Source organism: Xenopus laevis, chromosome 3L, assembly GCF_017654675.1.
Source record: "Xenopus laevis strain J_2021 chromosome 3L, Xenopus_laevis_v10.1, whole genome shotgun sequence".
NCBI classification, from domain to species: domain Eukaryota; kingdom Metazoa; phylum Chordata; class Amphibia; order Anura; family Pipidae; genus Xenopus; species Xenopus laevis.
Window position 1 is genome coordinate 145,018,908 of NC_054375.1, and position 13,351 is coordinate 145,032,258.

General features: G+C 42.2%; 1 protein-coding gene across 3 annotated transcripts; it reads left to right on the top strand.

Annotated features, from left to right (window-relative positions):
• The first annotated feature begins 4,678 nt into the window (after positions 1–4,678).
• ubl5.L (ubiquitin like 5 L homeolog) lies at positions 4,679–13,131 on the top strand. 3 transcript variants are annotated; one of them, XM_041587213.1, is made up of 5 exons: positions 4,679–5,191; positions 5,605–5,715; positions 7,772–7,850; positions 10,193–10,230; positions 12,816–13,131. In XM_041587213.1, exons 2-5 carry the CDS (start codon positions 5,610–5,612, stop codon positions 12,857–12,859), a joined length of 267 nt encoding a protein of 88 aa, XP_041443147.1. In that variant the 5' UTR covers positions 4,679–5,191; positions 5,605–5,609; the 3' UTR covers positions 12,860–13,131. The 3 variants fall into 3 exon arrangements, with proteins under 3 accessions (XP_041443147.1, XP_018109136.1, XP_018109137.1); XM_018253647.2 differs by having other exon boundaries at positions 4,684–5,191; positions 7,740–7,850; XM_018253648.2 differs by having other exon boundaries at positions 5,000–5,191; positions 5,605–5,668; positions 7,767–7,850.
• Positions 13,132–13,351: the final 220 nt, after the last annotated feature.

Genomic DNA, 13,351 nt, shown 5'->3' on the forward strand with positions numbered 1-13,351 from the left:
CTGAGGTCCAGTTTGTGCCAACTCATTTTTTGCAAGAAATGTCTGGTGTTTCTCTTTAAGTTGAAAGTCTAGGGCATGAGCACCCTGGTGTGATTTGTGAGTCTACCTTTTGTGTTCTTTTTTTTTTACAAGCCTCATTCTGGTTTGGGTTGCCAGGGTCAGTGACGCATATTTTATACATGTAGGAAATTAGTGCAAAACCATTGCAATTATCCCTGTAAGAGATCAGGCACAGAGACTATGTCTGTGTGCTGTAAACTGTTACCTAGCAACCAGCTGGTCAGTGATGTCAGTGCAGCAGGAAGTGACACAACAACTAGTGAGTGGCTGGCAGGAAGAGGAAGTTGCAGTTGCTGGCAGAAGAGAAAAGCCTGGCAGAAAGAACCACATGGTGGACAGAGATAGACCAGAGAGCTGCCGGTGGGCCCAGAGAGCTGAGAGGCTTCACCAAAAGCATTCATTTGGATCGGGCTGGCACAGAGAAGCCACATACTGTGCCTGGAGAGACAGAGAGTGTGAAGGGATCAAGACTGGAGGAACAACCAGCAGGAGATTCCCATCTCTTACCTCCCAACTGTCCCGTTTTTAGAGGGACAGTCCCTCTTTTAACAGCTCAACCTGCAGTCCCTCATTTGTACTGGAAAGTCCCGTTTTTCACTGCATTGAACAGCCAGAAAAAGAAACAAAGTTTCTAACTTAATTGGCTTTTGACAGAGAGACCAAAACAGCTACAGCTGCAGATAAGATACTTTTGTAATAATTTCTAGATAAGCAAATAAGTAATTGTAACAATATAAGATAACAGGTCCCTTGGGAAAAGTTAGACTCACAGCTTAAAGGGCAATTCACCTTCATTAGCAAAACTGTAATAACTAAAAAAAAAACACAGAAATATAGGTTTCATAACCTTCCAAATTTTGTAAAATGAACATGGTTATTAGGGGGTGTGGCCACAAAATGGGTGTGGTCAAAAAATCCCTGTGCTACCCGCGGCAACTTCTTAGTCCCTCTTTTTTTTTCCAAAATGTTGGGAGGTATGCCATCTGAGCATCCAAAGGGGCTGGTAGTCTACTATGTCTGAATGTGCTGGACTCGCCTGAAGAAAAGCATCCAAAAAGAATTTGGAATGAGTATTGATATTTAAAGTGAAAGCGTATTAAAGGAGCACTTGAAGAATACTACTGATTTGTATTACTTGGACTGTGAGGATCCATCCATTACTTTAGGACTTAACCAGTTATTTAGTCAGACAGATTACGAAAGCAAGTTAGTTAGTGAGGCCCTATTGCTACCGGTTAGGAGTGCTGCATGTATTAGTTGCCAATTTATTTTAGATAAACATTTATTCAGTTTAACCAATACTGTGTTTGTGTTATTACTGTAATACTAGTGGGGCCACCGTAGGTGCATTCCCGGATCCCACTAGATTGATAGGCACTTGCTATTAAGTACCAGGTACCCAGTCTCTCCCAATACCACTGGGGAGTGGCTCAGGTTTGTCCCGTGTCATCGGGTAAGCGCCACATGTGGATTGTAACACTGACAAAGGGGTGTCGAAAGTTGCAGGATGGAAATTGGCAGAGTAGGATGAGTATTAATTTAAAAAGCATATACAATTCACAAGGCAAATGCTTATAAAGTGTGCCTGTTCCATAATAAAATGGGTTAAACATCAGTAAGTATTGTTTTCTTCTTTTGCTTCATTTACTCCCACAACATTCTAATCATAGCAAAGTAATTGTGTCCCCCGGGCCCCAGTGTATCACTGCATGTGGTATTGCCAAGCTCAGATAGGAGATGATACATCATTAGGGAGTTTGGATTAAGTCCTCCGTGTTCTTATCCTCCCTCATTCCCTTTGCTCTGAATTTTGCATTGTTGACATTATTCTCCCATATTCCTCAAACATACCATGACCCGAGGGAACTAGGGATAGTCTCTGGGATACATCACACACAATGCTGACAATCTGGCTGGGCTGATAGGTCCTGCAAGACCCCTGGGATTTATTGCTTCCCCACACCTGGAACCTGGGCACTAACTAAACAGAGAATAGTGTAATGTACATATAAAAGTAACAGTCTAAGGGGCAAATTCACTAAAGGGCAAAGTGGTTAACGCCGGTGAAAATTCGGAAAAAACGCTCTCTGTAATTTCGCTAGCGAAGGAGATAGACTCTGGCACAACTTCAGACTCTAAATTTCTAAAAAATTTTCTAAGTCCCAAAAAATGCTGGTGTCTTTTCCTTTTTTCAGGGTAATAGCCTGCAAAAGTGCGTACATTTTTTTTAAGGGTACCTGGCTTCCCCCCTACATTTCCTAACATATGGCACATGAACTATACAGTGGGATCATGTGTAGGGCAATATAACAACTTTATTTTATTAAGGTTCCCTGGACTTGTGTAATATAATGTATTTGCTGCAACATATACGTCCATTGTACTTTAACTGCACGCCATATGCAAATTAGCCAACGGTAGCGGAACTTCAAACTGCTGATCATATTATTGCAAACGCAACTTCGCAAGCGTTCGGTACCCTGTGCGCAACTTTGGATCTTCATGAATTAGTGTTGTCCAGGTGAATTTACGCCTGGCGAAGTGTTGTGATGTGCGCGAAGCCAGCCCTGGCGGATTTTCGAAGGTAAGTAAATTTACCCCTAAAGGTGGCCATAAACGCACCAATAATATCGTATTAAACAATTTTTCGTATTCTATTCTGTGTGTCTATGGCGGGAGAGGAGCTGACCGATACTGGCAGAAGACTTTGATATTGGTCAAGCTGACCGGAAACATTTTTTCGACGCCTTTAAAGGCACCCGAACATTGGCCATTGTTAGTTAGTTACTGAATCGTCAGATACTGGTAGAATTCTATTGTTTCTCCCTGTATATCGGACAATTCAGCTCTACACGTGTGTATTGAAAAGAACGATCTTTCCAGGAAAGATCTTAATTGTAAAGTCTATGGCCACCTCAATGGACAGATTTATCAAAGGTCAAATTTCGAAGTTATGTGAATTTATTTTAACTCTAATACGTTTGAATGTACTCACAACTCGAATGGGAGGTTATGAAGGAACTAGAAAGTCTAATATTGGATCAAATACGAACGACCCGAAAATCCGAATTTGAATCGAGTTCGAGAATCGAGAATTGAAACTTGATTGTCAGGAAGGCAATTAACATCTTCAAATGGTTCAAGGGACCTCTGCCATAAATGAACTCGGCGGGTTTTAGGTGGCGAATATTCGAATAAGAACTGTTTCCAGGGTCGAGGTGTGATCAATCTCACATTCAAATGCGTGGTTTAAAATTTGAAATTTGTGAGTTACGACCATTAAAAAAAAAATTAGAAAATTCAAATTTACCATTCGAAACTTAATAAATCTGCCCCTATCTGTTGATGAATAAAAAACCCCAAAGCTAGCCCAGGTCTAACAACCCACCAGATGTTTGTTTCTAAATAAGTGACCTGTTGCTATGGGTGACTAGTAAACTTCCCATCTCTTATTACAATGCACGATAATGTACCTTTCATGTTAAAGGGGTTGTTCACTGTTAAATGAACTGTTAAAATGATGTAGAGAGTGATATTCTGATACAATTTGCAATTGGTTTTCATTTTTTATTATTTGTGCGTTTTGAGTTATTTAGCTTTTTATTCAGCAGCTCTCTGGTTTGCAACGTCAGCCATCTGGTTGCTAGGGTCCAAATGACCCTAGCAACCATGCATTAATTTGGAGAAGACTCCTGAATCCTTCTCGGCTGAACCAAATCCTAATTTGCATATGAAAATTAGGGGTGGGAAGGGGAAAACATTTTTTGCTTCCTTGTTGTGACAAAAAGTCATGTGATTTCCCTCAGATATTCAAATTAGGGTTCGGATTCGGTTGGCCGGGCAGAAGGATTTGGCCTAATCCTGCTGAAAAAGGCCGAATCCTGGATTCGGTGCATCCCTAAGCCTTACAGAGCATTTGTTTTTAGATGTGACCCCCATTTGAAAGCTGCAAAGAGTCAGAAGAAGAAGGCAAATCATTTAAAAACTATAAAAATAAATAATGTCAACCAATTGAAAAGTTGCTAAGAATTGGCCATTCTATAACATATTAAGGGTCAGTCCACACCAGCAGATTCGGGGGGATTAGTCGCCCTAGTGACATTCCCTTTTCTGGGCGACAATCTCCCCGAACTGTCTTCCCCCTGCCCTTCGCTGGCTAAAATCAAAATCGCCTGGGCAATTCACACACGGTGCTTCATTTTGCCTCACAAGGAAATTTTGGGCGACTTCGGATAACGAAGCACCGCGTGTGAATTGCCGCAGGCGATTTTCATTTTAGCCTGCGAAGGGCAGGGGGAAGACAGTTCCCTTTTCGGCCAGAAAAGGGAATTTGTCACTGGGGCGACTAATCTCCCCGAATCTGCTGGTGTGGACTGACCCTAAAAGTGAATGACCCCTTTAAACTTTTGAATCGGTCTTCATTATTTTATTTTTTTTAATTATTTGCCTTTTGCTTCTGACTCTTTCCAGCTTTCAAATAGGGGGGTCACTGACCCCCATCTAAAAACAAATGCTCTGTAAAGTTACAAATATATTGGCATTGCTACTTTTAATGACTCCTCTTTGTATTCAGGCCTCTCCTATTCATATTCCAGTCTCTTATTCAAATCAGTGCGTGGTTGCTAGGGTAATGTGAGCCCTAGCAACCAGCCTGCATAAATCACAAACAGGAAATTGGCCGAATAAAAAAGCTATACGTCTGCTTCTAAAGAAACAGCTCCAGCCAACATATAACAAAACATTAGATCATTGTCCGTAGCAAGGGGATTCCCTAAATATCTGTTTTGAATGTAAGCAACAGAGAGAAACAGCAGCCTCCTCCAAAGACCTAAGCGAAGACTAAGGACTTCCCGATAACAAGCGTGACTACGTCAGATTACTATAGATGTATCCGCCCCCGGATAGAGAAGCTTTAGCGTACTATAGAGAGCAGGCTGGCGGTATAGATAATACCCGGAAGTGAGGCGAAAGCGTTCTAACTCCCTATTGGTGGGAAAGGGGAGCTTACTGAACTGATATTAGGCTGTGTGCAAATGTTTTGATAACGTCCTGACTTCACGTCTGCTGTGATTATTCGTTCCGTATCAATAGTCCCAGTATTTTTGCTGCCAGTATTTTCCTTAATAAGCAAGTAAGTCTGGAAGCCTCGGGGCTGAACTGCTGCCACAGGGCAGAGGAATAGGACATTGCTGTGACTGTGTGGGGGTGTCTTGTTGTACCTAAAGGGAAATAGACGTATACCTTATTGCAAAACTTGAATTGTCCCTAGAAAGCAGTATTTGGTTCTCTCCTGACTCTTGAAGTAATGTAGCACAGGCCAGTTGTGTCTGTTGATCAGCTGTGATGTTTCAGGAGTCAGAACTGGCAGTGCAGTGAGTAGGACACAAACAGCAGCAAATACCCCTACTAATAACTGCACGGCCCACTGAAAACGTGTACAGAAAAGTCGCTTTGAACGACATTTTTTTAAATTTCCATCATGTGAAACATTTGCACGAATCACGATTGCTATAGAAATAACCGTTTTTCCCCGTGTCTTTTAAGGAAAAATGATGATCGAGGTTGTTTGTAACGACCGGCTGGGGAAGAAGGTCCGAGTGAAATGCAAGTATCCTTTCAGAGCTGTAAGATCAACACGATGCTGTGGAGGCGCAGGTAAGAGGTGTGTAGTTAAAGGAGACATACACGTTAAGGGCTAGTCCACACTGGGAGATAGCGACACGTTTGCGGTCGCGGCGACAAAGCACCGCAACAGTCGCCGCGACCGGCGCAGGCGACAGTTTTGTATGGGCGCCTATGTAAAAACGCCTGTGCTAACCACACGAGGCGATGCGCTTTTCAACAGTCGCCTGAAAATGCCTCGCCAGGCTTTTTCAGGCGACTGTTGAAAAGCGCATCGCCTCGTGTGGTTAGCACAGGCGTTTTTACCATAGGCGCCCATACAAAACTGTCGCCTGCGCCGGTCGCGGCGCTTTGTCGCCGCGACCGCAAACGCGTCGCTATCTCCCCGTGTGGACTAGCCCTAAATCTAACCCCCTAATCTTGTAGGCAATTGTGTATACTGTATGGTGCTGGGTTTACTTTTGGCCAAAAATGTATATTTTCAAAACCGCCCCTTTATTGAAGCTCCTTATGGATCTGCCATGGTCCCTGTCCAAGTTTCAAATGAAGGGTGGGCGTGTCCTAACGGTCCCTGCCAGAAGCACAGTAGGAGGGAGACAGCCAATCACAGCCCTGCAGTCACACAAGCAAAGACAGGCTTCAGTTCCCTATCAGGTCAGCCTAGCTGCTGATTGGTTCCAATCATACAGTGCAGTGAGCTGCCTGCTCCCCTGCACAGCCTGGGAAAGGAGGCAGCAGGAAGTGGAACAGATGGGCGGGACTAGTTGGGTTTTTGCAGAACTTTTCAATAAAGTAACCAGAAACAAAATGTTTTAAAGGAGACATATAGGATAAATGGAAAAACTCTAATTTTGTAGGCAATTATAAGTAATATATGGTGTTGCTTTTACGTGGTGCTAAAAATTAATATTATCTTTAAAAATAGCCCCTTTATTAGAGCTACCTATAGATGTTCTCTGGTCCCTGTCTGTGTTTCAAGTGAGGGGTGGGCGTGTCCTAACGGTCCCTGCCAAAAGCACAGTAAGAGGGGGACAGCCAATCACAGCTCTGCAGTCACACACAGACAGGTGTCAGTTCCCTATCAGGTCCTGCTAGCTGCTGATTGGTTCCTGTCCTACAGTGCAGTGAGCTGAGTCCACAGCCTGGGAATTCAGGGAGCAGGAAGTGGAAGAGAAGGGAGGGATTATTAGGGTTTTTGCAGAAATATTCAATAAATCAGCCTGAAACACTACTTTTTAAGCACAATTCTTCTATATCTAAATAATATAATGCACTGGTACATTCTTATTTTTTACACAAAATGTCTCCTTTAAAGCACATTCCTTCTATATCTAAACCATTTAATGCCCTGGCGCATTCTTGTTTTTTACATAATATGTTTCCTTTAAAGGGATACTGTCATGGAAAAACATGTAGGATTAAATTACTTTCTGGCAGGCTGTTATTTCTCCTACTTAATGTAACTGTATGTGTCTCAGTGGGACTTGGCTTTTACTATTGAGTGTTGTTCTTAGATCTTCCAGGGAGCTGCTATCTCATTACCTTCCCATTGTTCTGTTGTTTGGCTGCTGGGGGGGGGGGGGGGGGGGGGAAAGGGGGTCGATATCACTCCAACTTGCAGTACAGCAGTAAAGAGTGATTGAAGTTTATCAGAGCACAAGTCACATGACTGGAGGCAGCTGGGAAATTGACAATATGTCTAGCCCCATGTCACATTTCAAAATTGAATATAAAAAATCTGTTTGCTCTTTTGAAAAATGGATTTCAGTGCAGAATTCTGCTGAAGCAGCACTATTAACTGATGCGGTTTCAGAAAAACATGTTTTCCCATGACAGTATCCCTTTAAACACTGTCTATTTCTTCTGTGCAGACCCATGAATACACATGCATAGAACGCCTCCTATATTTATGACATGAGCTGCAGTTATCATACATATTTCCCAAGGTTAAATCAATATCTAATTTCTGTAGACTCAAGTGACTGAGGGAGCCTAACAGCCTAAATCTTCATGAACCTTGAATCATACAGTGACTTATTATCCTATTAAACACACAGTTTTACCTCCTTGACTCTTCTCTTAAGCTCGGATGACACCATTAAAGATCTGAAGAAACTCATTGCAGCGCAAACCGGGACTCGGTGGGATAAGATTGTGCTTAAGAAATGGTGAGTGCCAAGATCAGTAACATATCTGACAGTTTATACACAATACACGGGAGCTGCACTGGAATGTGCAAATTAATATATATCACCTGTATTTGTATGAGGGGAGGACATAAATAATAATGCTATGCATTCCAGTGGACTATCACTTAATGGGCAGAACTGATGTCACAAAGTTCATTTTCTCCTTTAGAAGATTAACATCAGCATAAAAAATCCATTAAAGAGATGTTTACTGTAGAGTCCTGTAGCGGGTCGGGTACCCCGCAAAAACCTGCAGTACCCTGTGGGTTGTGGGTAGAAGTTCCGGGTGTGGGTATAGATGCGGATCTGCGGGCCTGGGGTCTTCTCAACAGCACTTTTTACTTTTTTTTCTGGGCACGTCTACTTCCGATGATGTCACTTCCGGTTTACAATTACAGCACTTCCTGATTCTTGATGGTCAGCGGGTCTGGGTTGTGGATAAGGTACTTTGGGTCGGGTAGCGGGTCCAAGTGGGTAATAATGTGGGTACGGGTCGGCTACAGGTTCCAAAAAGTGGACCCGCACAGGACTCTAGTTTACTGTAAAATACAGGGCAACCACAACCTAAGCCATAAAATACAGGGCAACCACAACCTAAGGCATAAATAAGACTAGAGCTACTGGATATGGTATAATTACCCAAAGGTACTGCAGCTGTCGACTCCGAATCTGTCTTTTCTTCATTATCCCTCTCTTTGCTCTATGAAGCTCACGTGGGCTCAGTATAATAGAGTGCTGTAGCTAAACCACTTTTAAGGATTGTCATAAAACAGCAGAAAGTGAGCTAACGTCTGTCAAGTTACCCTTTATATAGTGTTAAACTGTTGTTCGCATTTGACTATACTTTTAGTGTGATGTAGAAAGTGATATCCTGAGACATTTTTGCAATTGGTTTTTATTTTTTGTGGTTTTTGCGTTATTTAGCTTTTTATTCAGCAGCTCTCCAGTTTGCAATTTCAGCAACCTGGGCGCTAAGGTCCAAATGACCCTAGCAACCATGCATTGCTTTGAATAAGAGACTGGAATATGAATAGGAGAGGCCTGAATAGAAAGGAGAGTAATAAAAAGTTATAGCAATAACAATAAATGTGTAGCCTTACTGAGCATTTGTTTTTAGATGGGGTCAGTGAGTCAGAAGTAAATATTAAATATTAAGTTATGAAGATGGGGAACTGCTGGAGACATGCTTAGAGGTACAGGTATGGGATCCGTTATCCGGAAACCCATTATCCAGAAAGCTCTGAATGACAGAAAGGCCATCTCCCAAAGACACCTGGAAAGGGGGTTGCTGACTCTCTAAATCAGCGGTCCCTAACCTTTTTTGGCCTGGGGACTGGTGTAGAGCCAAATTTTTTTGCACGGACCGGGGAAGGGGGTCGGGAGGGGTCGTCGTCCAACTCGACGCACCTCATTAATTGTCCCCTAGGCTCGGCAGCCCAGTTCAAGACTGTCCAGGCCACGGCCTGGCGTTTGGGGACCCCTGCTCTAAATTGTTCTTAATTGATACATTTAGTTGATAAATTTCTTATCTTTGTCCCTACTGAACAGAATCTCTGAGTTTCTTTAAAGGGGTGGTTCACCTTTAAGGTAACTTTTAGTATGTTATAGAATGGACAATTCTAAGCAACTTTTTCAATTAGTTTTCATTATTTATTTTTTAGTCATTTGCCTTTTTCTTCTGACTATTTGCAGCTTTCAAATGGAGCATGTCTCCAGCACTTCCCCATCTTCATTACTAAATATTTAATATGTAATATTTACTTCTGACTCTTTCCATCTTTAAAATGGGGGTCGCTGACCCCTTCTAAAAAGCAATGCTCTGTAAGGCTACACACTTATTATTACTGTTACTTTTTATTACTCATCTTTCTATTCAGGCCTCTCCTATTCATATTCCAGTCTCTTATTCAAATCAATGCATGGTTGCTAGGGAAATTCAGACCTTAGCAACCAGCTTGCTTGAAATGCAAATTGAAGATCTGCTGAATAAAAGGCTAAATAACACACAAATCACAAATAATAAAAAATGAAAACCAATTGCAAATTGACTCAGAAAATCACTATCTACATCATACTAAAAGTTAACGCAAAGGTGAACAACCCCTTTACAGACAGCTATTAGAATTAATACAATAGTCAATAATACGCCAGTGCGATTCCCCCATGTTTCTACTGGTCCCAGTTGGGATCATACAAGGAGCACTTGGGAGAAGAAGAAACCCTTGGGCTTGTTCCACCCTACCTAGGGTAAAAGGTTAGGGATTTTCTCACTGGGGTTCCCCCAATGTATTATAGAGTGTAATTATATTCATTTTTTCCAGGTACACGATATTCAAAGACCACGTGTCATTAAGTGACTGTATCCTTTGTACTTGATTGCTTCTTCAAGGAGTCTTGGAAACTGCCAGTGTCTGATAGACAGTTTTCACCAGAGCCGGCTCTAAAGTAACCCCTTTGCTATGTGAGAGTTAAAGGAGAACTAAAACCTAACTAAAGAAGTAGCTAGAAATGTTGTACATTATGTTTTGTGCTTCTGTACCAGCCCAAGGCAACCACAGCCCTTTAGCAGTAAAGATCAGTGTCTCCAAAGATGCCCCAGTAGCTCCCCATCTTCTTTTCTGCTGATTCACTGCACATGCTCTGTGCTGCTGTCACTTACTGAGCTTAGGGACCCACTCACAATATACAGTACACAAAGAATAGAAATGGCACAAGGCTGATTAGTAATTAAAGGAGAAGGAAACCCCCTGGGCGCAAAAACCCTCCCCCCTCCCCTGTGTTGCTCCCTCCTCCCCCCTGACCTACCTGTCCCGCTGGGCAAATGCCCCTAACTTGTTACTTGCCCTTCTATGCAGGTCCAGTCCACGGAGTTCACAGACGCCATCTTCTTCCACGCAATCTTCTTCCTGCTTTGACCGGCGTTTTGGCGCATGCGCAGTAGGAGCAATCCGCCGGTACGGATCTACTGCGCATGCGCCAAAAGTCAAAAGTGACTTTTGGCGCATGTGCAGTAGATCCGTACCAGCGAAATGCTCCTACTGCGCATGCGCCAAAACGCCGGTCAAAGCAGGAAGAAGATTGCGTGGAAGAAGATGGCGTCTGTGAACTCCGTGGACTGGACCTGCATAGAAGGGCAAGTAACAAGTTAGGGGCATTTGCCCAGCGGGACAGGTAGGTCAGGGGGGAGGGGAAGCAACACAGGGGAGGGTTTTTGCACCCAGGAGGTTTTCTTCTCCTTTAATACAGATAATTAGTACATGGCAGCACAGAAACCAGTGCAATTAGCATCAGAATTTAATAATCAGCAAACCTGTAGCATCAGCTTATATTACAGGGGAAGCTCATTTTCTGCTGGATAATTAGTGAGGAGCCCTAAGCTTAGCTTCTCAACAGCCAATCAGAGCCCACTGAGCATGTGAGTGTCACAGACACTTTCCAAGATGGTGACCCCCTGTGACAAGTTTGAAGTCCTGGATCATTGCTGCTATTGACAAGCTGAAACTTTAGCCTCGTGCAATAAGTTCACTATATAAAATATGACATTTTTATCCATATTAATTTTTAGGGTTTAGTTGTCCTTTAAGGAGCATGAGAACAAATCGTGATGTTCTTTTCTGAAGAGTCCCGATCAGAGATGAGCTGTACCCACTTCCAGTGTTTATAGAGTGACGACTCATTATGGCACGTGCCGGGGATTATTTGGTCCCACTCATTTCCTCTGTTTTGATTTTCCTTTAGATTATTAGAGCTTTGTGTGAAGGAGCAGTGCAGGGGAGATGTATCACCCTGTTATACATACAGCTGAATCCCTGGCACAGAAAAACACTTAAAACAGCAATTAGTCAGTTTTTCATGAGCAGCGCAGGCTTGGAACGTGCAGCAGCGTTTAACACTTAGGGATATAAAGGGACCGTTACATTAGAAAATAGTAACACCCATATTCCTTGACACTATTCTTCAAGAATGGTGTTACTTTCATGTTTTTGCCCCAAATCATAAACTTGATTGACCTGAAACTGAACGGGCAGTTGCTTTTTTTGGCAATTGATAAAAAGGCAAATGTTGCTTACTTGTACAAATAGTATTTATTGCTTAGTAGAACCCAATGTTACATTTTCTCAGAACCAATGTTTTGTTTCACACACCCATACAGGCAAAGTGCATTTTATTTGTTCTTGTACGATTTGTTTTCAGAATTTAAAGGGATATTGTCACGGGAACACGTTTATTTCAGAACGCATCAGTTAATAGTGCTGCTCCAGCAGAATTCTGCACTGAAATCCATTTCTCAAAAGAGCAAACAGATAGTTTTATATTTCATTTTGAAATCTGACATATTGTCAGTTTCCCAGTTGCCCCCAGTCACGTGATTTGTGCTCTGATAAACTTCAGTCACTCTTTACTGCTGTACTGCAAGTTGGAGTGATATCATCCCCTCCCTCCCACCCAGCAGCCTAACAACAGATCAATGGGAAGGTAACCAGATAATCGCTCCATGTTAGATATAAGAACAACACTCAATAGTAAAATCCAGGTCCCACTGCGACACATTCAGTTACATTGAGTAGGAGAAACAACAGCCTATCAGAAAGCAGTTCTATCCTAAAGTGCTGGCTCTCTTTGAAAGCACATGACCAGCAGAATGACCTGAGATGCACCTGGAAAACATGAACTTGAGGTTGTTCTGTATTTATAAATGTCTATATAAAGCTTATGAATGAGACTGAGCACAGCTATAACATAAAGCTTGGTTATTGGCACCCTGTCCTGTACATACCTGCCTGAAAACCAGCAAGAAGTGTGAGTGCTGTAATGGTGTATTGATAGAGTTCTCTCCTAGCTCATAGTATGATCCAATTTGTAGCCCGGGGACAGATGATTAGATGAGTCTGATCATCCTTTTCTAAAGATTTTATGGTCGTTTTTCCTTGACGCTTCCTGTAGATGAGATTCACGATGGAATGAACCTGGAGTTGTACTACCAGTAACTTTCCCTTCTCCTGCTGTCTCAGCCCACGACCTCCAGTCTGTCAGACTTCTCTCCCCTGCGCACTTCCCAGGGATCCTCCATTTGAATCGGGATCATACAAGTAGGCCGCTGCAGAGATGTTTTGTTGTTAAAACACATTATCATATTTATCTTGCATACGGGATGGACTTGCCCTTTATGTGAAGGGAAGTGGCTCATCTTTTCATTGGAAAATGATAGTTAGCAAACAAACTTTGTTTTTTTTTTTACTGTAATAAAATGTTAAATTGAGTTTATTTCCCTTTGTTTTCACGTAAAGTTAGGTGCACAATCTGAATATAGAATCTGAATATAGAATCTGAATATAGAATCTGAATATGAAATCTGAATATAGAATCTGAATATGAAATCTAAAAATGGAATCTGCATATAGAATCTGAATATGAAATCGGAATATGGAATCTGAATATAGAATCTGAATATGAAATCTAAAAATGGAATCTGCATATAG